Source organism: Dryobates pubescens, chromosome 2, assembly GCF_014839835.1.
Source record: "Dryobates pubescens isolate bDryPub1 chromosome 2, bDryPub1.pri, whole genome shotgun sequence".
Classification (NCBI taxonomy): domain Eukaryota; kingdom Metazoa; phylum Chordata; class Aves; order Piciformes; family Picidae; genus Dryobates; species Dryobates pubescens.
The window spans coordinates 30,830,670-30,856,969 of record NC_071613.1 but is presented as its reverse complement, the minus strand read 5'-3'; the positions used below and the strand labels follow the sequence as shown (position 1 = coordinate 30,856,969).

At 35.4% G+C, this 26,300-nt stretch overlaps 1 protein-coding gene across 1 annotated transcript in view; it reads right to left on the bottom strand.

Moving 5' to 3' along the window:
- TTN (titin) overlaps nucleotides 1–26,300 on the bottom strand; it is a 242,619-nt gene that overhangs the window by 116,273 nt on the left and 100,046 nt on the right. The window contains exons 124-145 of the mRNA XM_054173069.1: nucleotides 25,720–25,797; nucleotides 24,709–24,789; nucleotides 22,489–22,572; nucleotides 21,942–22,274; nucleotides 19,351–19,428; nucleotides 19,150–19,224; nucleotides 17,646–17,738; nucleotides 17,347–17,430; nucleotides 16,400–16,501; nucleotides 15,738–15,815; nucleotides 15,480–15,563; nucleotides 15,186–15,284; nucleotides 14,590–14,981; nucleotides 11,131–11,260; nucleotides 10,438–10,521; nucleotides 10,146–10,246; nucleotides 6,789–6,863; nucleotides 5,824–5,947; nucleotides 5,124–5,207; nucleotides 4,665–4,796; nucleotides 2,468–3,934; nucleotides 2,279–2,362 (exon numbers count right to left, since the gene is read on the bottom strand). Of these exons, the coding sequence (XP_054029044.1) occupies nucleotides 2,279–2,362; nucleotides 2,468–3,934; nucleotides 4,665–4,796; nucleotides 5,124–5,207; nucleotides 5,824–5,947; nucleotides 6,789–6,863; nucleotides 10,146–10,246; nucleotides 10,438–10,521; nucleotides 11,131–11,260; nucleotides 14,590–14,981; nucleotides 15,186–15,284; nucleotides 15,480–15,563; nucleotides 15,738–15,815; nucleotides 16,400–16,501; nucleotides 17,347–17,430; nucleotides 17,646–17,738; nucleotides 19,150–19,224; nucleotides 19,351–19,428; nucleotides 21,942–22,274; nucleotides 22,489–22,572; nucleotides 24,709–24,789; nucleotides 25,720–25,797 (3,942 nt within the window). The remainder of the gene's footprint in view (nucleotides 1–2,278; nucleotides 2,363–2,467; nucleotides 3,935–4,664; nucleotides 4,797–5,123; nucleotides 5,208–5,823; nucleotides 5,948–6,788; nucleotides 6,864–10,145; nucleotides 10,247–10,437; nucleotides 10,522–11,130; nucleotides 11,261–14,589; nucleotides 14,982–15,185; nucleotides 15,285–15,479; nucleotides 15,564–15,737; nucleotides 15,816–16,399; nucleotides 16,502–17,346; nucleotides 17,431–17,645; nucleotides 17,739–19,149; nucleotides 19,225–19,350; nucleotides 19,429–21,941; nucleotides 22,275–22,488; nucleotides 22,573–24,708; nucleotides 24,790–25,719; nucleotides 25,798–26,300) is intronic.

The window sequence follows — 26,300 nt, the reverse complement described above, 5'->3', positions numbered from 1 at the left end:
GCGCTGTGTTTACTAATGAGTTTGAAGTATCTGTTATTTGCGATTTAGGTCCTGATGATATATGCCCAAGTTTGGTTTTTAATACTGCTGTGTTGTGACTAAGACTGGTTGTTACTACCACACAATTGCACAGGGTTGCCAGCTGGCATTGGTTAAAGAAAAATATTTTCGGTGAAAAGAAAAATTGTATTACTTGAGATTCCTGGTAAATGATAAAGGCAGAAGTTTACATGAAAGATGTAAATTAGAAAGCTTTTTCCTATGTATCTTAACAGTTTCAATAAATAAAATTTTCAATTCTGAACATTTATGAAGGAGATGGGTAGGGGCCCTCAGTTTCCCTGCTGTGTACAGAGCACAGAACATGGAAATGTCACATAATCACAAATGGACAGGATAAGAGACATAAGAAGTAATATGCAAGACAACAAGAAAGAGTCTCATTCAGGCTGAAGCACAGGGCAAAAGGTACCTTGAACTGGTGCAGGTTCTGGCTTTTTTGGCACAGTTACAGGTTTGGGCTCTTCTGGAACAGCTTTCTTGGGCACCTTGGGCACTTCAGAGATATTAGTGTATTTTAGTTTTGTGGGTATTGCAGATAAACGTGAAACAAGACAATCAATACTATGTGCAAACGACCTTCTTGGAGAAAGTGCTGTGGGCACATGCAGTCATTATTTATGTTTTGTTCCAAACATGTGGAATGGCCAGAGTGTCAATTGTGAGTTGTGTTTTATGCCTTTTTCTGAGTCAAGGTAGAAATGTCTAAAATGTATGCCCTTATTGTAACAGCTAATCTTAGACATTTATGGAAGCCTACCAGAGTATATCATCTATAATTCTCTCCATATCTATGTGTTCTGTGCTGGTTTTGGCAGTCACTGTCATACTTGTAAATTGGATACTGTCACTGTTTTTATCCTTCACATTGACTTCTCCTTTCTTTTTTTATCTTATTATGTTTCTTCTCTTCCCCCCACACTCCAACATTCCCGTCACAGCTGTGGCTTCCAGCTAGATGCTGTCTCCTAGTATATTCATGTACATTATTTAAAACTTTAAATATAATCACTATGAGGTGGTACTTCACTTAAGGGATATAATTGTATTTAAGATGGAGGGATTCTGGTGGCAGAATGTTTACTTCTCTAGCCAGTGCCTGGGGCCTTCTAAAGGAAATTAAATTATGCAGCACTGCATCAATCTATGATATGTACATCTTTAGACTATGTTCAGTAATTATTAAATATTTTAATTATAAAATCTATCATCCTGATAAATCTGAAATTAAAAAAACAGCTCTTACAAGGCTCAGTGAATTAAATGTTCACAGGAACTTTACAGCCCTTTGGTGCTATTTATACCATATAACAACTTTGCAAATGACCAGAATATTAGGAAATTATAATTAACAGATCAAAAGAAAGATTCTGCTCCGTGATTAAACCCATGGCAATGTAGGTATATTGAGATATTTGCAATTATTTTGCTCTATGTACAGAAACTGCTACTTTCTGCTGCAACCTTTGATTTATGTTTTATCTTTTCCTACAGAATCATTTCGGTTGTAAAAGACCTTTCAGATCATGGAGTTCAATTGTAAACGTAACACTGTCAAGTCCCACTAAGCCATCCACATTAATAATGAGAATAACTGTGTATGCATACATTCTCTTGTTAGTATCATATTTGCTTGATCACTGCTACAGTGCTGAGAACAGGACAGAATGACTTCCCTGCTCCTGCTGGCCACACTATTCCTGATACAGGCCAAGATGCCATTGGCCTTCTTGGCCACCTTGGTGCACTGCTTGCTCATGTTCAGCCTACTGTCAACCAGTACCCCCAGGTCCCTTTCTGCCTGGCTGCTCTCCAGCCACTCTGATCCCAACCTGTAGCACTGCATGGGGTTGTTGTGGCCAATGTGTAGAACCTGGCACTTAGATGTGTTAAATCTCATGCCATTGGACTCTGCCCATTTGTCCAGCCTGTCAAGGTCCCTCTGCAGAACCCTCCTACCCTCTAACAGATGCCTCTCAGGCATTTCAAAGTTATTAGCGCATTTCATTTAACAATTACAATACAATATAATATTAATAAAGAGACTGAAACACAGAGGAAAATAGGAATGATCTGGCACAGACACATTGTCAGTGTGATTTGTTTAGCAAGTATCATTTAAAAACTCACATCTGAAAAGACAGAACAAACAAGGTTAGGACAATACTTAAGAGAAGAAGATTAAGTGTGTTTATCATGTATTCAAGATAACATGTACCTTTGATTGATGGAGGTTCTGATTTTTCAGGAACAGGTACAAGAATTTTCTCTTCTGGGACACCTTTTTCAGCAATTGCAGGCTCTTTAAAGATATTAGTACCTTTTAGTTATTTGTATTAAGCTTTAAAACAATCAGTGAAACAGTATAATCAAGAGAAGGAAAAGAGATCCTATTCATAAGAGGTACCTTTAGACAATGGAGCTCCTCGTTTTTTAGCAACTTTCTCATGCTTTTCAACCAGCTTGGCTGGTGGTGATTCCGCAGGTGCCAAAACAGGTTCTGGTTCTTTATATGCCCTTTCACGCTTCAGTTTTTGAATTCCTGTAGAAGAGTCTAGTTTTTGTGGTTCCAAAAGTTCTTCTGGTGCCCCAGGCACCACAACAGTTTCTGGCTTGCTGGGTACCAGAACAGGCTTTGATTTTCTGGACACTTCAGTAGTCACTGACTTTTGGAAATCTGCAACAAACTCTGTTTCTTCATGTGTTACAACAAGCTCTCTTCTTTGGAGTGACCCAAAAGTTTCTGTTTTGAGGGGAGCCACAACATGCTCTGATTTTTGGATTGATGCAATTGTCTCTGACTCAAGTGTAACAGTGAGCTCAGGTTCCTCAGGAGTCATGAATGGCTTTGGGGGTTCCACAGCAGGCTTTTGTTTTGAGGATGTCACCCCATGCTTTAGCCTTTGAGGTGGCATATCAAGCTTGGATTTCTCAGGCATCACAACAAATTCTGGCTTCTCAGGCACTACAAGGTGTTCTGGTTGTGGAGGTTCCCCAGCAGGCTTTTGTTTTGGGACCATCACCCCACGCTTTACCCTTTGGGGTGGCACATCAAGCTCAGGTTCCTCAGGCACCACAACAAATTCTAGCTTCTCAGGCACTGCAGTGTGCTCTGGTTGTGGAGGTTCCCCAGCAAGCTTTTGTTTTGGGACCATCACCCCATGCTTTACCCTTTGGGGTGGCACATCAAGCTTGGGTTCCTCAGGCACCACAACAAATTCTAGCTTCTCAGGCACTGCAGTGTGCTCTGGTTGTGGAGGTTCCCCAGCAGGCTTTTGTTTTGGGACCATCACCCCACGCTTTTGTTTTTGGGGTGGCACATCAATCTCAGGTTCCTTAGACACCACAACAAATTCTGGTTTCTCAGGCACTGCAGTGTGCTCTGGTTGTGGAGGTTCCCCAGCAGGCTTTTGTTTTGGGACCATCACCCCACGCTTTTGTTTTTGGGGTGGCACATCAATCTCAGGTTCCTTAGACACCACAACAAATTCTGGTTTCTCAGGCACTGCAGTGTGCTCTGGTTGTGGAGGTTCCTGAGCGGGCTTTTGTTTTGAGAGCATCACCTCGTGCTTTAACTTTTGGGGTGACACATCAAGCTTGGGTTCCTGAGGTAACCAAATGTATTCTGTTTGCTCAGGTGCCACAACAGATTCTGGTTTTTGAGGTGCCAAAGGAGACTTGGAATCCTCAGACGCCAAAGCATGCTCTAGTTTTTGGGGTGCCACAACACGCTTTTGTTTTTGGGCTTTTCTAGCAGCTCCTTGTTCTTGAGGCTCCACCTCTTGAGGCTTTGGTTTTTGTGGTACTGCAGTGAGTTTTGTTTTTTGGGGAACTGGAAGAAGTACTTTCTTTTCTTGGAAAGTTGTCTCAGCTGCTTTACATACATGAAAGATATTAGTACTAATTTTAACAACTGCACTGACAATCATACCAAATATAAGTGAATTATGAAACATAAACCCACAACTTTAATAAAAACATTTAAAAAATAACAGGTGTTAGTCATTTATGCTGGCCTTTTTAATGATGAATATACACACCCTCCCCCCTCCAAGGGTCATGCCCCCATATACAAATGCATGCATGCACTGATAGAGCAACTTAAGCAATAAGTAAAATCTGTGACAATTATAAACAGAGTAGACAGGACAAAAGATATTAATAACATTGCAGATAATAAGCTGAAGACTCAGTGATGGCATCTAGTTATCTAGATGTAGTTAGTTTTTGTCTTTTTTTTGTGGTTTTGGGTGGGGTTTTTCTGGTGGAGCTTCTGGTATTTCAATTATATTGATATCTTCTGTTCTTAGTTACTAGAATGAATACTTCCATTTCTTCTGATATTATCACTTTCAAGATATTAGTTGTGGGGTTTGGGGTAACATATTAATAATCCAAAACAATAATAAGAATTAAAGTATAACATTCAGGAAGTTCAGACATCCAAGACTAGAAAATGACCCACGGATGTCTATTTCACACACATATGCAGATACATAGGACAGGTATAGTTTAGAATATCAAGGGAAAAAAAGGCCTGGAAAATCACAGTGTTGAAAGAAGAAAAATATTGCTTTTGTTATTTTATTAATGTTGAGATTTACCTTTCTCTAGTGGAGGTTCTGGTTCTTCAGGGGCAGCCACTGGTTCTGGTTCTTTTGGCACAACCTTTGGTTCTGGTACTTTAGGCACAGGTATTTTCTTTTCTGCAACAACTTTCTTCGGCACCTCTGGTTCTTTAAAGACATTTATTTGGTTTACTTTCAGGAATTTATAGAATAGGAATGAAAAAGATAAAATATCTCCAAGGTGAAAATCATCAAACAACATCAGAAAAAACCCCCAGCCCTTATAAACAATCTGCATATTTTCATATTGCTCGATGTATACTATTAATAGCCATTGTTGTTTACTGGGAGTTATTCACAAGTGAAGATGACAACACAAACTACAACATTAATAAATATCATATTACAAATGAGGATAACACAAACTTTAAAAAGATATTTTTTAGAGAAACAGATGAAACTTTCTGTGCTATTTTATAAGTATTGAACATGTACCTTTAGGTGGTGGCAGTTCAGGTTTTTTAGGAACTTCAATGTGCACTTTTTCTTCTGAAACCACCTTCTTGGGCACCTCAGGCACTTTAAAGAAAGTAATTCATTTTCTTTGTGTGAAATTCAAATATATATCTCCAGTGTTAAGACACTAAGAAATATGAAACTCAGGGAGACCAAAAGCATTAGCGGACTTCATTGGTTTTTGCCTACAGAGCATTCTCTCTGATGTCTCAGTGTGGTACAGATGCAGAAACTACAATTTAAACAACAAAAATATTTTATAGAACATTTATACTAAAAGTAAATTACCAGTATGTTAAAATGGTATCCTAGAAAATAAAAGAGTTTTCTTTCACTGATTGTGTACAGCAGTCACCTTTAGTCGGTGGAAGTGCTGGTATCTTTGTTACCTTAACTGAAACCTTTTCTGGGACCACTTTCTTTGTTACCTCAGGAACTTGAAAAATATTAATAACTTTTACTGTAAGAATTTAATAAGCAACATTAAAGCAGAACAGTGTTAGTGAGAGTTATAATAACCAAGACCTACTTTTTTTCCCCACACAATACATTTGTTCACTTGAAAACAACTTTGACAACAGAAGAAAATTCTAACCGGTCTCTTGGGCACTGTCTTCTATAGTGCTAAAACAGAGAGTGAAGGTTTGGATTCTGTTAATTTTATCATGCTTACAAGTACCTTTAGCTGGTGGAACTGCTGGCTTTTTAGGCTCTGCAACTGCTATCTTCTCATCTGGAACTTTCTTGGGTACTTCTGGCACTTTAAATACAGTAATTATGTTAATATTAAGAATGTAAAGAAACTTAAATAGTATTGAATTGGAAGAAGAAACACACAAAATCACACAAGGTAACAGCAATTAAACGTAATATCTTTTACCAATTGGGAAATTGTTTTATAAGGGAAATTAGGCTTTTTTGTTCCCAATGTTGATTATGAGTCATTTGAGAGGAGTAAAGAGGCTTCTCCCAAAAATGAAATACAGCAGAAACTGTAATGCCAGGAGGCTCTTAATGGAGACATTTATGATGTATTTAGTGACTTGAGGTTCTTTCATGTCCTTGTAAGGTCCGAGAAAATATCTCAGACTCTTTTGGAGTTTCTTCTTCTACATTACATTATTTTTCTGTTTTATTCAACCACCTCCTGAATGTCCATTTGACAAACTCTGTTTGTCATTGTTCATTTTCTATTCCTTTTCACATTCTTCTATGCACACTGAATTCTTGATACACATTTTTCATCTATGCACAAAGGGTTTTCTCCCATGTTAGATAACTGTATCACTTATTGTATACTTTGAAATTATTAAATTTTTCAGTGTCAGTTGGGAGCACTCCAGATCACATGAGCCTTGCTTTCTCTTTAAGATTTCTGTTGTGGTTCTCAAGTATCAGACTCATCTCTGCTCAGTCCCCCAGTGTTTCTAACACACTGATTACAGCTGTGATTCAAACTGACTTTTCAAAGCAGTAACATATATAGAACTGTAGACACAGAAAATAAAAGCTATACAGAAGCAAAAAAAAACCACCCCAAAACCCAAACAAAACCAACCCCAAAACGTGAGTCTGCACAGTTAAGGCAGATTATTATTTTTTTTTTAAATCTCCTTAATTTTGGTTATTTGTAGTGCAACATACCTTTGGCTGGTGGTGGTTCTGGTTTTCTAGGCACAGCAGTAGGTACATCTGGAATTTCCTTGGGTACCTCTGGCACTTTAAAGAAAACAACATTCATTTTTGTTATATTTAAGGCATTTTAAAATTTGTAAATTGTTAAGAAGAAAGTCTCACAAGAAGAGTATCAGAAAGAAGTGTAAGATCAAAAATGAAAAGAGATATGGCATGTAAAAAAATGTTGTATACCATTGCATACAACTAGGATTTTTTTTTTCTGTGAGAAATAAAAGGTAAGATTTTCTTCTACTGTAAAACCTACAACATAAGAGAAACAGAAATGTCCTCCTCAGAGAGATACCATCATTGTCATAGCAGATCTTGGTTGTGGCACAGCAAATTTTACTGAGATAAACTTCTTGGGTACCTTTGGACCCTTTAAAGATATTAGTATACTTTTAAAATTTCAAGAATAAAACATGCTGAAATAAGACAAAACAAGTAGATGTATAAGGATACTCAGACAACAGTTACACATTGTGAAAAATCTCCATAGGTGTTTCCCTTTGGCAAATAAGAATTTGAAGTGACTTTGCTGGGGAACTTTTGTTGTGCCATGTGACATGCCACACAAACTGCTAGTTCAGACAGTCTGTTAAAATATCTGAATGAATTGCAACAGCTGTTTTCTGTGTCTTAAGAAATTTCCATTCAAAGTTTAATCCACTGACCTCTAAGTTTAACATGAGCAATGTGAAAGAGGAAGTGTATGCACTTCTTGCTTGAGTAGTAATAGAATTTCTGAGGCTGTTTACAGACAATCATGAAGTAAAAATATTTTTTTCTGTAAATCTTACTGAGTGATGACTCAAGAGTTTTCCTTATTTTCATTCCATTTACTGATACAATTTCAGTGTTATTATAATGGATTACTCTTGGGTAGAAGAAACAGACAAATTCAGCTAACCTAGTGATTTGAGAACAACAAAACATGGAACAGAAAAAAATTGAATAGAAACAAGAAGGAAAGGGTGTGTTGACCTATACCTTTGGGAGGTGGAGCTTCTGGCTTTTTAGGCAGAGGGACAGGTCTCTCTTCAAGAATAGTTTTCTTGGGCAATTCAGGAACTTGAAAGATATTAACTGATTTTAATTTTATGACATAAAGACAAGTTGAAAAACATAAAAAAAGACATACAACATAAATGCCACAAATCTGACACAAGTGGACCATGAAGTATTGATTAAGGAATGATGTAAGAAAAAGCAAAGATGATATCAGCAAAAGACCTCAGTTCTATTAAGCTGTCAAAATACCTTTAGATGGTGGAGATTCTGGTCTTGTAGGCACAGGAGGAGATTCTGTCTTTTTTGGTGTAGGAAAAGGCACTTTTTCTTCTGGAACAGCTTTCTTAATGACTGCAGGCACTTTAAAGATATTAGTTGATTTTAAGAATTTATACAAAATAACAAGATGAGTCATAACAAAAAAGCCCAAATTTGTAATGTAAGTGAGATACTAGGAGAATTAATACAAATATTAATTACATTGAACAAGAACTGAACCATGAACAATTTAATTTTCCTGGAGTTCATGATTGCAAATTGCAGGAAGAGATGAAGAGGAGATATACCTCTAGGTGTTGGAGTCTCCTCTTTTGTATAAACAGTAGAAATTTCTTCTTCTATGTGCACCTCTTCATAAACTTCATGCACTTGAAAGATATTAGTTTAAATATTTAAATTAGAATATTTTCAGAAACAAGACAATGTTAGAGATAAAGAACAAACACAATTGAATAGTTATCCAATCAAATATTCAAGTTCATCTTAAGACACACAGGACTGTTTACATCTAGACTTAAGATTCTTTCAATTCAGGGAAGGAAAAAACCCTCATATTCTACACTGATCCAAGCTTTGCAGCTTGCCAGAAGATGTATGACAAGTCCTAAACTGCCCTGAGTACAAAGAGATAGGCTCTGTTTATCTAAGCCCTGTTGCTTTTTCTATTTTATTATTTCTTCCTTTTTTTCCCCCCTCAAACTGATCTCACATAGCATGGTTTCTTGTAGTTGTGTTAGTTGCACATAAAGCTAATTTCCCCCTAAGAACAACAAGTGATATAATTTTAAATTGTGCTTAAATTAATTTTATAATGTTGCAGATAACCAAAGCTCTGTCCTTTAGTTTGTGGCAAACAGAATGCTCTCAATATAATTAAAAATCTATGTATGAAAATGTATATTTTGTCCTTCAAATTCTACTCCAAACCTCATTCAAAGTGTGGAGCTGCTTTTTAGGTAGAGCAGGAGATTGTTTGTTTGTTTTGAGGAAAGCTTTCTTTGGTACTTCAGGAACTTTAAAATATTGGTTTATTTTACAACTTTCCACTAGGAAATAAGCAGCAAAAGAATAAAAGATTCTGCTATGAATAGAAATGGTATTGATTTGTGAATGTGACCTAAAAACCTTCATTTTCTGGTGTTCACTGTTTTGACAGATGCCAGCACTCACAAGTTTGAATTTGCTTTTCCCTGAAAAAAGAGTGGTTAGGGTTTGTTGTTTTGTTTGTTGTTGTTGTTGTTGTTTTTCCTATCAAACAATCTTTAGGATTTTTAGCAATCTAGAAGGGTCTATTGATTTATTAAATTTCAAAATTATCTATAAAAGCAAGTTAAAACTCCTGTGAAACTAACTAAATATTATGTCTCAAGCATCCAATACAATTCTTCAGTACTGGAATTTTATTTTTAAAAATTGTTTCTATTAAAAAAAAAAATAAAGCCTGATTTAAAGTCTTAAGTTAATCTTGACTTTATTAGAGCCCTGACATGACTGCAAATAGGCTTCTGCTGCAAGCTTTGATTGTTTTTTTAAAGATATATTGTCAGAGAAAGTATTTTGGGAAACAGACCATGAGACAATAAATCAAAAAAATATATGGTTAATCTCTGGTCTTTGCTATAAATTTCCTGTCTATTAAATTCCTTTGTATTTGTCTAATTTTGTCTTTTAAATTTTTAAATTATTAATGTAGAATGCATCAATCTGAGCAGCTGCTGCTAACATATAACAAAACCAAGAATAACCTTTCTTGATTTTTTTTTCCCTGAGTGATGAATTTTTCTCTCTTAATAATTGTTCATTAGTGTAGCATATTTTTTTCAATTCTTTGTAAATGGTTGTAAATGTTTGTATTTTTCATTTCTTCTCTCCCTGTATTTATGGTCTCTTTCTAAGATAAAAATGAACAAATAAACAGGCAAAACTGAGTCTTAAAACAAGAGAGCAAATATGTGAAAACAGCACCTAGTCAAGAAAAACAAACACGCTGGGTCTCTCACTTTGTACTTAGTGTTTGAAAGAAGCTAAAGTTACTCCATTTGGAGGCCATGTACCTTCAGTTGGAGGAGCTTCTTTGCTAGGTACAGCAACAGGTTTTTTCTTCAGTGGGACAGTTTTCTTTGTCACTGCTGGTACTTCAAAGACATTAAATTTTTAAAGAACAAATGTAAGTAACAAAGAAGCAATGACGAACACACAGAATTTAATAAAAAATGAAGATGAAGATGTTAAAGTAACACATTAGCACACAGATGGAATGATGAAGATGGAAAACTAATTTGTAGGTAACATGCTGCTTTATAGATTTCTGGAATAGTTGATGTACCTTTAGATGGTGGAGCTTTTGGTTTGCTAGGAATAACAGCAGCGACTTTTTCTTCTGTTGGAACTTCTTCATAAACTTCTGGCTCTTTAAAGATATTAGTTTATTTTGTATGTTTTAATATTATTTACAATATAAGATTAGAAAGACAACTTATAATGCAGAAATGAAGACATGTAAATGGACAAAGAGGTGTTTGAACATAAATTATTTAAATATCTCATTTGAGCCAGATCATTTCCCTACTATTGCTAGCAGTGACCATTCTCAATTAGTAAAATACAAATTTACAGAAATATATCATTTTATTCTCCTGTTACTTAGTTCTGCATATTAGATAGAAATTGTATTTGAATTCTAAATGTCCTCATCTGGCATTAACTATCTATAAACCAGCTCAAAAATTAATTGTTACTGAGGCCTAGTGTCTACTTAAGTTTGTTTCTTTGGTCAAATGTGGTTAAGCGCTTTCCTGGATCAGAAACTTCACTCTTATTTATCTTTCTTTCTCTGATTACTAAAGGAGAGAAGGACATTTTAAAAATGCTAACCTATAACTAAATCTATGGTGAGAAAGTGGATGGATGGAGGACATGGATGGAAGCTACTATTAAATAATTTTAAAAATGAATTGAAAATGTCTCATATTTTACAGAACAGCCTAGAGCAGGAATTGATGTATACCCTGCAATTTACTTCTTGGTCGATTATTCATTGATGTACTTTCATACAAAGAAGGTTCCTCTCTTCTAGGAATAACAGTGGGTTCTTTCTCTTCAGTGACAGCTCTCTTAAGAAACTCAGAAACTTCAAAGATCTTATCTTTCTTTTAGTAATATCAAAATAATTGTCAACTTTTAAAATCCTCAACAGAAATAAATCCAGAAAACTAGGTTCTTTTGAGGTCTGAAATACTGTGCCTTTTGGGGAATGAAATGTTACATGGTGCTTGCTGGAACTATTATGTAAAGAACTATATAATTTCTGCTCTCAAAGACATAAGCCATTTGCTTTTCCCACTGTACTGTCATGCTTCTCCTTTCAATAAGTGTAACACCTTTAATGGTTTTAACTTATTGACTCTTGTCCTATTATTTCTCCAACAGTATAATGACTAATGTATTGGCTTCAAAACCCCAGTTTAAATTTGCAACTCTATTACTAATATAAAAGCACTGTAGGTTTACAAACTGGTAATGTAAGAAATGATGCTTCCTCAGCATGTCTCACTCATAAATAAATGTATTTACTGTTTAGCACATATCTGAAATATTTGCCACAGAGTTTTTAATTAATCACTGAGACCTGATTCTATACTTAGAGAACAGATACTCCTGCCACGTAAGGCAACATAAGGATCATTTTGGAAGATGTGAGCTGGGAAAAAATGACACAAATATTTCCTTCCACAAAATCTCATATCAAAAGTTCCTTTGCCTTTCATTGGTGGAAATTCTACTTCAGGTGTATTTGTAGATTTCTTTTTCTCAGGGACAGCTCTTTTGAGACTGGATGGCCCTTTAAGGTATAATTTACTTTTATTTGGCAAAAAAAGTTAGAAAGAAGTCAGAAAGAAGAGCAAATCTAACAAGGAAGATTCATGAAACAACAAATGATTGAATGCTTCCTGAAAGAACATCTGTGTTAATTTTGAAGATTAGACCAAAGAGTAACACATAACAAAATATTCTTGAAAGAGGGCTATATATATGCAGGATGGAATCTGCTTCTTTTTTGAGAAGAAGTAAAAATATTCTTTATTTCTGTACTACTTAATGTGTAGCTTATTGACAGAACATGCATTTTTAAATATCTACTCATATATTTACAACAAATGACACTGGACAAATGAAACCCACAAAGAAAAAGAGACTCAGTCACAAACAGTTGAAAGACCACAGTAGGGACACAACTTTCTCAACAAATAATGAAGACAAACTGAAGCCAGAGTTCACAATTGACAAGGACAATGCAAAGGAAGTATACCTTTAACTGGTGGAGTAATTTCCTTTTTAGGAGGAGCAGGTAGCACTTTTTCTCTTGGAACAGGTTTCTTCGGCACTGCTGGCAGTTTAAAGACATTGATGTATTTTTAAGAACTTTTGCAGTATGAATTTATTATTATGTAAGAATAGAAGTTAAACGACAAGCAAACAATGCAAAGAGTCAGAAAATTTAGAAGAATAGGAAATACTGTGTGCTCAACTGCTATTGACTGGTGACCTTGCAGGCAACCCTTCTGGACCACTTTGCTTGGATTTAGGTAGCTAGAGTCTACCGTATTCATTGAAAGACACACACTGCTCTTATTGGTGAATTTTTACTATGATGAGCCTTAACAATTTGGTTTCATGACATATCAGCTCTAATTAATGTCAGCTGGGAATATGGCAATGTTTTAACTTCTTATTAACTTATTAACAATGTTTTAACTTCTTATTAAATAACTCCAAGACTTAAGGAAAGAAAAAAACCAAAACCCAAACCCCAACAAAACCCCTTTTTCACTGATCTTGTGCTGATACTTTGTATGAGAAACTATTATAAAAGTTATCAGAAAATTAATTTCTGGAAACTGAAGTACTCTGAACATAAAATTACTGAGCTCCAGAATAGTGCAGAAACTCTGCTAGCTGCTAGCATCCATCACATCATTAGAATGAGAAGGTCCTAATGTTTTCGCATCCTGTAGGAAACTAGACTTAATGGCACCATAGCTCAACAGAATTCTATTAGTTTCTTCATCTACTTGGTTTTAAGTAATTAACTATATCACTGGAAATGTGATGGCGAAAATTAAATGTCATGCCTGCACTTCCTTTGTCCCCAGAAAGTAATTTGTCTCACTTTTGACTTGTTAAAGAGACATTTATTCATTTATGTATTTATTAGTAAATCAATCCCTATATTTGAAGGAAATACTATCAAAGCAGAATAGGTAAATTACAGAACTGGAGGTTCAGAGACTCCAGAAGAAGGCTGTGTTTTCAGATTTGTTTAATAGTTAATGTACCTTTAGCTGGTGGAGCTTCTTTTTTAGGAGCAGGAACAGGTACTTTTTCTTCTGGCAGAGGTCTTTTAGGCACCTCAAGTGCTTTAAGAAATATTTCATTACAGATTTGAAGTTATTTATAAGGAATTACATCAGATACAAAGATAGCAAGCAGAGCAATCTCTCATTTGCTGAGAGAAACATTTATGCAGAGACAACAGGCCAGAGAGAACATTTATGCAGCGACAACTGAACAGCCACACAATCACAGAATGTTAGGGGTTGGAAGGGACCTCAAATGATCATCTAGTCCAACCCCTCACTACCACTCACACAGGAACTCATCCAGGCAAGTTTTGAATGTCTCCAGAGAAGGAGACTCCACAACCTCCCTGGGTAGCCTATTCCAGTTTTTTGTCACCCTCATACTGAAAAAGCTTTTCCTATGCTTATGTGGAGCCTCCAGCTTGCATCCATTACTCTGTCCTCCTGACACTCACCCCACACACTTATAAAATATGAATGAGGTCACCCCTCAGTCTTCTCAAATCTAAGGAGACCCAGTGCTCCCAGCCTTTCCTCATGAGGGAGATGTTCCTCTCCCTTAACCATCTTTGTGACTCTGTGCTGGAATCTTTCAAGCAGTTCCCTGTCCTTCTCAAACTGAGATGCGCAGAACCGGACCCAACATTCCAGATTATTTTCTCAGAGTTCTTGGGAAATGAAAACTAAGGAATATCAGTGTATATCTTTCTAGTACATTTTTTATGCCCTTTCTGTTTGGCATTGGGGATTCTATGATCATAAATTTAAATGATGCAAAGGGAGGTTACATGAGCTTTAACATTTCTGTAACTCACAGCAGCTACACCAGGCAAAAGAAACCATTATTTGACACATTAAAATATCCAATTCAGGCTGAAGCTGATCTGCATCAGAATGTTATTACTTACTTTGCTTGTATCATACCTACACTAGCTCACTCTTGGGTAGTTTGATGAGGAATGATCCTATTCCACTTTGTAGGGAAGAATTCTTTAGGAAGGAGTACAAGAGAAACAACCTTTAGCATTACCAGCAGCAGACACACAGAACCACGAAGAGGGGAAAATACAAATAAACACCCAAAGGAGGCTTAAGCAGTAGCTGGAAACTCAACAAACTATAAGAATAATGGAATCATGACTTGATGTACCTAAATCTGGTTGGATTTCATAAGCCTCTTCATATAGCTCCTCATATTTCTCATAGATCTCTTCCTTCTCCTTAAACTCATACATTTCATAGACATCTTTCTCCTCAGCCTCTTCTTCATACTCCTGTTCCTGAATCTCCTTATATCTCTCAGGTTCTTCAGGTTCCTCATATGCTTCAATTTCTTCAGTTTCCTGAACCTCCTCAAACTCTTCAATACTTTCATATGTCTCGTACTTTTCATACTCTTCATATGTATACTCATATTTCTCTGCCACAGAAGCAGGAACAGGGACTTTTTCTTTCCGGATGAGTTTTGTGGGTAATTCAGGCACTTTAAAAACAGTGTTATTGTTACTACCTTAATATTATTTTATACTTTTTATGTTTTTTTAACAGTTAGACAAGATGATCCACATAGAACAGTAAATGTACATGATCACGACAAACTGAAGTTAAAATAAAATATAAGAACATGCTCCTAAACCAATATGTATAACATAAAAGATTTTAAGAATGAGGAGTAAAACCAAATCTGTCAGAGGAAGAAGAGATTAATCTGTACCTTTAACTGGTGTTGGTTCTTGGGGTTTGGGCACAACAATTGTCACCTTCTCTTCTGCAACAGCTCGTTTACGCACCTCAGGGACTTTAAAGATAAGAACTTTCAGGAATTTTGAAAAAAATCACTTTAAAACAGCATATGTAAGACAGCACAAAAAGCTTTACGGTTCTACAATGTGAACACAGAGAGTGAAGACTTAACAAATTCAGACAGAAACCACATGCAACAAAGACAAAAGTTAAAAAGAAGATCAAGAATATTTTTAGCATAAACATTAAGCAGGAGTACATATACCTTTTGCAGCTGGTAAATCTACTTTTTCAGTGGGGGTAACAGGTATCTTCGTTTCAGGAGTAACCTTCTTAGGCATCTTGGGTACTTTAAAGATAGGATCTAACTTTAGTGTTATTTTTACACAAGGTTTTAAATAGACACAAACCCAGATGCTCACGAACAGACAAAAAGAAGCTTGCAAACAAACAGTTTAGTGCCAAATATAATGCAAGACAAAACTCCTAAAATCTCCCTTTTTGCATTTGCAAACTGCAATACCTTTGGCTGGTGGAGCTGGCACCTTTTTAGGAACAGGTTCTTTCTCTTCTGGAACAGGTTTCTTGGGCATCTCGGGCACTTTAAAGACATTTTATTTTAAGAATGTCATTCACCAGTAGTATGAGGAAGACAACAGGAAATGTAATGAAACAAGAACTATCTGCAGAATCTATTTAAAATGAATTAAACAGATTATTTTTTTAAAAGACCCTTTTTAACCATAAGCAGACGTCTTGAACAAGTAAAACAATTTCAAATCTTGTTTTTCCTAGGAATTTGACAGGCACACTGAGACATCAATACAGAAAAAGAGCAGGGATATAAAACTGACACAAATAACAAACAAAATAAACAGAGACATGGAATGAGAACAACAACATATTGTTTTCCTAAGTATTAAACCATATACCTTTTTCTGGAGGAAGCTTCAGCTTCTCAGCAGTGGGTACTGGCATTTTTTCTTTTGGGACAGGTTTCTTAGGGATCTCTGGCTCTTTAAAGATATTATTTTGTGAACACATTTTAAAATTAAAAATGTGAAAAAGCCACATGAAAAAAGATCACAAGATCCTCTAAAAGATCATTAAGATTTACATGCAATATAGAACAAGAAATGAATACAAAAGACCTTCTGAGTAACTTGCAACAAAAAGATGGTATACCTCTTGCTGGTATTGGTTCCTCTGGAATGGTTTCTTCTTCTGCCTCAGGAACAAAAATGGGAACCTTTTCTTCAGCCACAGCTTTCTTTGCCACCTCAGGCACTTAAAAGATATTATTTTAAGAACTTTACTTTCATGACAAACCCAAAAAACTTTGAACATAAAACACAACGACACAAACTTTAAAGTAACAACAATAAAAGAATTAAGGGAAACAATTACTTAATTTTCACTCCCTGAAAGCAGCAATTAGTTTATATGGGTTACATGAAGACTAGCTCTTTTATCCAGGTCTTAATTGCACAGCATCACTGACAATATTAGCAGATATACTACAAATTAGAGGTTGTAGATGATTATCAGCATCTAATTTTTTACATTTAAAACTTCCAGTGTCTGCTTTTCAATTTTTGTTCTAAAAAACCTTGTCTGGTGAGAAAGAATTTGCTGAGCACCAAAAGGTGGCCTCTGCAATAGTTTGCCTCCATTTTTAATTTCACTGTTAGAGTATATGTTCCAGATGTTTGTATAGGCAGTCATGATTCAAATTTATTTTATAGCAGTTTAACTAAAAGGCTTGAAATTTTAGCATTTGTCTCCATGTCAAAATGATCTCCCTTAATTGAAGGAAAATGCCCGTTTGTATTCAAGGTATTTTGTTTAAACAAAATTTACATTCATTTAAACATTACTTCTAAATAATGATATCACAATTAATTATTTAGTTTACAACAATCATTTAAAATGCAAATCATTCAAAGCTTGATTCTCAGCCCACTGAAATCAAGACCTGCCTGAGACCAAGCACTGCCTACTTCAAAGGAGCAGCAGAGTGCTAGAAGGATCTGACTTTGCATGACTATAAACTGATTCTTAAAATTAGGTTCTAGTGAATTATGAAAATATAAGAGAGGGAAATTATCTGCATACTCCACTATGTGATATACCTTTAGGTGGTGGAATTTTCTTTACTTTAGGAACTGCAACAGGCACTTTTTCTTCTGGAACAATTTTCTTGGGCACCTCTGGCACTTTAAAGATATTTTGATGAGAAATTTTCAGTTACTTTTAGATCATCAAAACTACCATAACCATGAACAAAGTCACAAAGACCAAAATAATAAGAAAACTTTCCTTAGAAGAGTAATAAAGGTTCACATGCAGCTTGAAACAATCGACATAGATGAAGATATTTTGAAGAAACTGAACAAAGTTCTCTGATAGTTTTGGAGAAGGAATGATGTACCTTTTACTGGTATCTCTGGAACAGCTTCCTCTTCCTCTTCTTCAGGAACGAAAATAGGTGTCTCTTCAGGAGCAGGTCTTGGTCTTTCTGGTACTTCAAAGATAGTATTTAATTGTAGGAAACTTAGACACAACATTAGAAACAGAGACAACTTACACAGAAGCAAGAGTGAATTAGCAAGTACGTTGCCACAAACTGCTATGATACTTCAGTCAAATTGTAATAACAAGTCCACAGAAAGAATGAGAAGAATCATCAACATTTTAAGCTATAAGAAAAGATACCTTTGGCAGGTGGAGGTTCTGGCTTTTTATGTAGAGGGATGGGTACTTTCTTTTCTGGAACTTTCTTGGGCACTTCAGGCACTTTAAAGACATTTTTGTTTGAGAAATCAGTTTTCAATGTAACATAAAACATAGTAAAATAATAACTGTGTGACAGTAATATATATTCACAAAAACAGTAAAATTTCATTTGTATGAAATATAACATTGATTTTTATCCACAGATTTATGCACTGATGTAAATGTGCAAACATACAGACTACAACTTAACAAATTGGTATAGAAAGATTAAGAGGGAAGCCTGACTGTTTAGGTACATTGTTTGTCTTTTGGAGCACCTGGTTATCTGTAAATAATTTTTATAGAGAAGATCCAAAAGACAGAGACAATACAAGACTGAAACACAGACATTTTTGAAGTGTAGAATAAGAATAACACTCATGAATAACATAAAATGCTACTGTACAATGTTCTGATTAAACACAGGACAAAGTGGTTCAGTATCAAACACACTGGGATGAGGAGGGGGAATTTTACTTGCAGTCTTCTAAAGCAGGAGATACAAACTAGAATTATGCAGATGAAGCAGAAACTGGTGTACCTTTGGCTGGTGGAGGTTCTTCTGCTCTTTTAGGCACTGGGACAGGTACCTTCTCTTCTGGCACAGGTCTCTTTGGTACTTCAGGCACTTAAAAATATTATTGTAGTTTAAGATTTTTTATTTTTTTTTAACCATAAGGTAAAGAATAACAATATGAATCAATCTAGTGGAATAACAAAGAACAACTGACAAGCAATAAAGTGGAGTGACAAAGAACAACTGACAAGAATAAAAAAGTCTTCACTCTACATAACGCTAAAGAGGAAAGGCCAACAGTGACTGATATTTCAGAATATTTCTTTTTAACATTCAGTCAAGAGCTGGTATACCTTTGGCTGGTGGAGCTTCTTTCTTTTTTTGTACAGGAACAGGAACCTTTTCTTCTGGCACAGGTTTCTTGAGCACTTCTGGAACTTAGTAGGATATTGTAAATTGAGCTTATTGTAAGAATCTTAAACACCATAACATACAAGCCAGTGACACTAAAAAATTGAACACAAACACATAGAACGACTATTCTTAAGAGTAACAGTCTTTCTACTGTCCTAGTGTTTAATACAAGTAAGAAGATAAAGTCTAGAAGAACTCTCTAATCACAGCTAATTACAATTTCATGTACCTTTAGTTGGTGGAGCTTCCTTCTTTGGCACTTGGACTTTCTTCTCAGGTACAAGTTTCTTTGGCTTCTCAAGTACTTAAAAAAAATAATGTTGGTTAAAAAATAATCCACAAACTTCAGAACACAAATGAAACAAAAAAAGACAGTACTGTGAACCATATATTCAGAGCACGTCTGCTAACTTAAAGAAACAATATATACCTTTCGCTGGAGGAGCTTCCTTTTTCTTCAGAATAGGTATCTTTTCCTCTGGTACAGGCTTCTTGGGAACCTCTGGCACTTGAAAGAATCATTAATATTTTAGGTAGTTGCTTCTAAACCAACAGGAACATAAAGTACAAGCAAGCACCACAACAAAACATACAGCAATGATTGGACATGGTTTGACCATTGTCATGATTTTAGGCCAATTCTTTAGCCTAGTGTCTCAGTTATAAACAAGAATATGAACTTTCTGCACATCTCTGAGTAAAAGGTAAATAAAGTTAGCCAATGGATACAGAAGAATAACAGCTGATTTGTCTATGTTATTCCATTGGCTTGCTGACTAGGATAAAGTTTGCTGCTCAAACTATCCTTTTCTCCTTTTCGCTTCTCTTTTGCGGCTTGCATGGCTTATTCCCTTACCTCTCTTTCCTGACCTTCTGCTGGCTCAATATTGTGTCTGTGAGGTAATGGGAAGGGAACAAGGGGAGGAGGCTGCAGTGGTCCCCCTGGGCTGTACAAGGGGATCCTTGTGTTTTTATGAATTGTAAATATATCTAAACACAGTTTGTACATATTTATTGCATTTTATACTTCTAGATTTTATTTTGCCTTTTGTAAATATAACTTTCATTTTGCTTTCTGAGTAGTGAGTTTGTTTGGGTTTTTTTTGTAATTTACTCTGAGGGTAAATTCCAATTAGCTGGGGGGGAATTTCAACCTACCACAATCAGTAGGACAAAATAAAAGAGCAAACAAATTATGTCAACTGCCATTACATCCATTCTCCCTTCTCAGCCATTGAAACCATCAATAAAAATACTTTTAAGCTCAAGGGCTTATTTGCTGATTAGATAATTAAGTCAAGACAGAACTGGACATTTTAGAACCAGATATTAAAGATTAAGAAATGTCAGGGTGGGGAAACTTGCAAAAACACAGATTTTTTTCCCCAAGTTTTAAATGTTTATTACACACATTTTAATAAACAATTATTTAATTACTGTATTAGCTATTTAGTGGATTTATTACTTTCCCCTGGAGGTATGACACACTCCCCAGATGTGTATTAGGTTGCATCCGATCTTGTCAAAAAACCCCAATTTTGTACATGTAGTGATTATATACTGCTAATTACGTTTTATTCCTTAGAAATTTCTAAGTGCTTTCTACATGTAAAATGCAAGAACATCAGTTTTACATACTGATTTACTTACAACACAGAACTATGGATACGTTATATAGATATGGGGTGCTAGGTGCCATGGTTTAGTTGATTAGGTGGTGTTGGATGATGGGCTGGATGTGATGATCTTGAAGGTCTCTTCCAACCTGGTGTGGTCTGGTCTGGTCTGGTCTGGTCTGGTCTATTCTATTCTATTCTATTCTATTCTATTCTCCAGCAGTTTATAACACAATTTGTAGTGCAATGGCGATGTTTATGAGAGGTTTTCTCTGATGGAATAAATGAAATACTGACTCTGTTGAAATCAACAGATTTTACTTTTAATCATAGTAAGGCAAAGGTTTCAATTAAACTATATCTTAATGGGTTTTGTACTCTAAGATCCATAAATGTCAATATAAGTTTTATGATGACATGATAGTAATCCCACTAGCTTTGAGTGTACTGAAGAAAGTTTAGAGCACATTTAAAATAAACTTAACTAGGATAATAGAGTCAGAGGAAATTTTAGCTAGTCTTAATTATCCTATTCAGGATGATCCAGTCTTTTGCAGTGTAGAGCCTTTGCCTTTTATTTACTACAAAAAATGTGTAATTCATATGACAAAATTCTGGTGAAATGTTAAATACAACTTTGGCATTCACTGATTAGTCAAAAAGAAATTCTGAACTTATTCTGGAGGAAGAGACACTATGGAACTATTTGATCAAGGACTGGAAAATATAAATTTCTAAGTATTGTTAGATGATTATGTAAATTTGGAACTTTTTTATTGTTAGTTTATATCTTTACATTACTATTTAGAGAGGATTTATTACCAAGACCTTAGTGTGACCTAGTCATGTTCTTTAAGTAGTGCATAGTATGTTCATCCTGTACTAAAATAATTTAAATTTTACAATATTACCATAAAAATTATTCCTAAGGAAAATACCTAAACCAAAATTTTAAGTATGGCAGTTTTTCAGATTGTTTTTGTCTTTGCTTTACATTAAAACATAGGATTCCCTTCATGAAATGAATAAAAAACATCTATAGGCATTTCAAGGGTTTCTGAGGGGAAGACTATGTGGCTTTTGTTCCTAAATAACTTATTTTCAAGTACCCTATTTTCTAGATAAACTTTTTTTTTTATCTGTGAATGTGCAATTTTTATTAATATTTCTGAATGTTTGAAACACAGTCTGATAGCAAGATTTAAACTCAAATGAGGATGAAATAAAGCTCAGTTGAATTTGCTCAGCTGATTGTCCTTAATGGGTCATACACACTTCACACAAAAGAAGAATGTATATGACAAGGAACATTCGAATGTGTAGAGGTAGTAGTAAAGAGTAGACACACAGGTATATTAACAGAATGGACAGATACTGCTTTCCCTCACACAAATCCTAAAATTACCTCTAACTGATGGGAGAGCCTTCTCTTCATACTGTGGAAGTTCTGATTCTTCCTCCTCATATTCAGGAACTTCCTCTTCATAATAAGTAGCTTCTTCTTCATCATGGGTGACTTCTTCCTCTTCATATTGAGAAACTTCTTCGTACTGAGAAACTTCCTCCTCATAGTGACTAATTTCTTCATAATGCTGGACTTCCTCCTTGTAATGGACTACTTCCTCTTCATATCTGATGGCTTCTTCCTCTTCGTATTGTGGAGTCTCTTCTTCTTCATATTCAGGAACTTCAACATAGACTTTTTCTTTTTGAACAACTGTCTTGCGTACTTGAGGCACTTTAAAAGACACCAATTAAAAGAATCTTAAAATTGAGGCCATGATTCTTATAAATAATAAGGATCACAAAGCATTGCCAAAAAAAAAAACAAAACAACAACAAACCACCACAAGAAGAACATTCCATAGAAACCAAATCAATATTCACTGTACATGAAACATACAAGACACAAACCCCATGTATACTACATTTTAATGCTCTATCCAGTATACCTTTGGCTGGTGGTCTTGTTATTTTTTTAGGAGGATAGATTGGTACTCTTTCTTCAACAATAGCTTTTTCTGGTACATCAGGCACTTTAAAAGATAGAGTATATTTACATTTAACAATATTTAGAAGTATGGGTTTTTAAGAGCAAAAAAATACTTGTCAAGAGATACAAAAACAAAGCTCACAAATATATAGCTGACATGTAAAAGACAAGTGTGTTTATTGACTTTGGACACATAATCATGAAAGATATTAGGCTGGTAGTCAATTAAGAAACAACAGACTTTTCAAGATCCCAGTACTTGTGATTCCTGTTTCATCCATGGCTGTCAGCAGTGATGTTAATGGGCAGAACTCAAAATCCAAATTTGATCAAAAATCAGTAAATCTCACTGCTGTTTGTGGGAACTCCTTCACCACAGTAGTGGCACTTCGTATGACTGCAGTAATAGATCAAGAGTCCTCAATCACTGGTAACAAAATATTTACATAGGAAACTCTCTGTGAGTGATTTTCTTAAGAGATTGAATCTATTCTGTTAGTGATGGATTTGAGAATTTCTAAATGCTTTCTTTGCAACAAGCTACAGTAAATATATATGAGTGGCTGCAAGTGAGTGTTATTTGTGGGGCAATGTGAAGACTGACCAGCTTTTTGAACATTTTTTGGCAAAACTCTGCTCGGTGTTTAATTGTAATTGTCAGGTACATTGAAATCTTAAACTAAAACTGATTGGAGGTGGTAAGTTTGGTTGATTTGCTAACAAAATTTGCATTGTGCATGAGACATCTTGCCAAGAATTTCAGTTTTCTTCAGATAATTTTGTCTTAGCTACAATAGCTCTCTTTGGTATCTCTTGGGAGAACTGTTGCATTTAATGTCCTTCTGCTTTGACCTTTTATTTTTTTTTAATTTTTTTTTTCCCCCAGAGCAGCTGGCATATTGCCTCTGCCTTACAGAGAGCTAATCAAAGATACTCTTCCATCCTCCTCTTAGTTCTCCTTATCCGTCTCCCCATCATTCACCAATAGGGAGACTAAATAGAGTATTTAACTTCATACTGATGTGATTCCATTGATCTTTCATTATATGAGTAGCATAATCATGTTTATCAACAGCAGCATGTCTCAAATATGAAGCATTTTGCAGGTGAGTTTTCACAACCCAACAGATTGTCTCCAAAAGTGATACAGCAGTAATTTTTTTTCAAAAGCTAGGGACTTTGTTAAAGCCCTTGAGCGGAAAGGTCCAAGTTACGGGATTATGCTAAGTGTCTCAACCAGGCAGGCAACAGCAGATGTTTTTCTTTGACCTTCAAATTTAGGTGATAAATTGTTGTCACAGATCAGGAAAGGACAGACTTTTTCAGAAGAGGAAAGCATGTTAATACAAATGAAGGAAAAGGCTGCCCTGTTTCTGCTCAAAGGTCAGAGAGGTGGCAAGATTTCCAAAGGAGGACCTAGCTGAAAGGTTGGGCTTTTACTGTTACAACAGCAGTAAGTCAGGAGGAATGATTTAAGCCTCATGTGAGAATGGAATACTGTCCTGTGGTATTCTACAAGCTTCACTTCAGGGTAAACTGGCAGTCTGCACAGGCCATGAAATTGTGCTTTAGTTGTCTTTTTTTGGTGGTGGTGGTGGGTTTTTTTGTTTTGTTTAGTTTGGTGGTTGTTGGTTTGGGGTTTTTTTGTTTGGTTGGTTTTTTTTTCCTTGGGGTGGGGGGTGGGGGCAGTGTTTGTTTTTAAGTAGATAACAAGATAAAGATTTGGTCATAGAATCTTTTCAGTCTGTTCATACCTGTGTATGAAATCTCCTCTTCTGTATGGAGAGAAATGGATACTTCCTCTGACATAGCCCAATGTTCCTCTTCTGTTGGTACTTCAAAGACAGAGTCCAATGTTAATATTTTTCTCTCATACAATATCATGTATCTTTTCAGGGTTTCTTTGAAAACAGTTATCATGTCCTGACACCTCCCACACCAGAGTAATTGGGGAAAATATCTCTAGCCCTTCTAAAGGACTCTTTTAAAGTTCCCCTGGGATTACTGTGGAACATAGTAGTGGACTTGGTACTGTGAGATTAGTGTTTGGATAAGGGCCTCTTCTAATTTAAATGTTTCTGTGATTCTAAACTTCAGAACTTCAAGAAAGTTTCCATACCAGCAGCTGTGGTGGTATTGCATGAGGACAGTCTATTAGATAATTAACGGAGAGGAGTACCTTCTGGTGGAGACACTTTTCTTTTTGAAACAGCAATGGATAGTCTTTCTTCTTTGGCAGTTTTCTTCGGTGCTTCTGGCACTTTAAAGATAGTAATTGAAAGAATACTAAATTCTAATACAAATCACAATTTCTGAAGTTCATATGGAAGAATTATGGACAAACGATTATGGGGAAATAGTACATATTTTCACAGTGAAGGTACTTACAATAAACACAACAGTCACACCAGACATACAAACATAAAGACATTTAAGTTATCGAAGAAGAGCAGCAGAAGCCTTAATGCATAGTGCATAGATATGCATTATGTATTTTGAAGACTACTGGTTTGGGAGGTTCCAGGAATAAGTTCCTCAGGTAAATAAGATGTTTTAAAACACTGTACAATTTTAGTAACATCAGAAATATATGTTAAAATAATGTCTACTAAAATAATGCATATAATGTTGGAGTAATAGCTATATAGACCAAAACACATCAAAGACAAACAGCACATCATGAGGTAAGATGGAATGACTGAAATGAAAATTCGATGGAAATTGTCTCTAGGCTCTTCAGAAATTTAATTAAACCACAGAACACCACACATACAGGACACACAACAAAATCACTGTTCAAATACAAGAAAATTACAGAAAGGGAGAACATATTTCTAAGTTTGAGACCCTTCACCAGACACTGATGTTCTAAAACACAGAGTTTTCTAAAATGTGTTCATATTTATTTAACATCTTCATGGAATCAATGTCTTCACTCAGCTTCCCAAAGCTCTTAAGAAGCCAGTGATCAATGAAGTTAAATAACAGGTAGAAAATGCAAGAAACACAGGTTTGTAACTGTTGTCTGTTACCTCCTGTATTCTTTTGCATAAGAGAAGACAAAAGTTCTCTTTATTTATAATCAAGTCAGGAAAGACTGCATTTGATTAACCAGGGAGATGGTGAGTACGTTTGCCCATAGATATCTGCTATTTAGAAGCCTTCTCTACTTTCAAAAGAACTTGTATACCTTTAGCTGGTGGAGCTGCCACTTTCCTTGAAACTGGAACAGGTGCTTTGTCTTCTGGCACAGGCTTCTTGGGCACTGCTGGCAATGTTTTTTTTTAAAAAAAGATTTATGTTAAAAGAGTTTGAATTATGCACAGTTTAGGAAAATAATCACATGACAAAACACAAACACAGAAACTTGACATTTCTTCAAGTCAAATAAAAAAACTGATAGCAAACAGTCAGTTACATTAGACATGAACAATATCAGTTAATATTCTGAAACAAGACTGCTCTTGTGTAGCTCTGAAGAATTATATACCTCTTTTTGGTGGAGCCTCCTCTTTTTTAGCAACAGTAATTTTTTCTTCTTTGGTGACTTTTCTATGAACTTCAGTCACTTAAAAATAAGTGTAAGAATATTTAATTGTAATATTTGAAATGCAGACATATATAAGTTTTATTTTACTTAATCTGATTTTTAAATAAAGTGCCAAATAAATTTCAACAGCAACAAAAATGAAACACTGCAGAATAGTGTGCTTTACAGACAGAGCACAAAGATTAAGTATAGACCAAAGAAAGGGGAAATCCAGGCAGAGG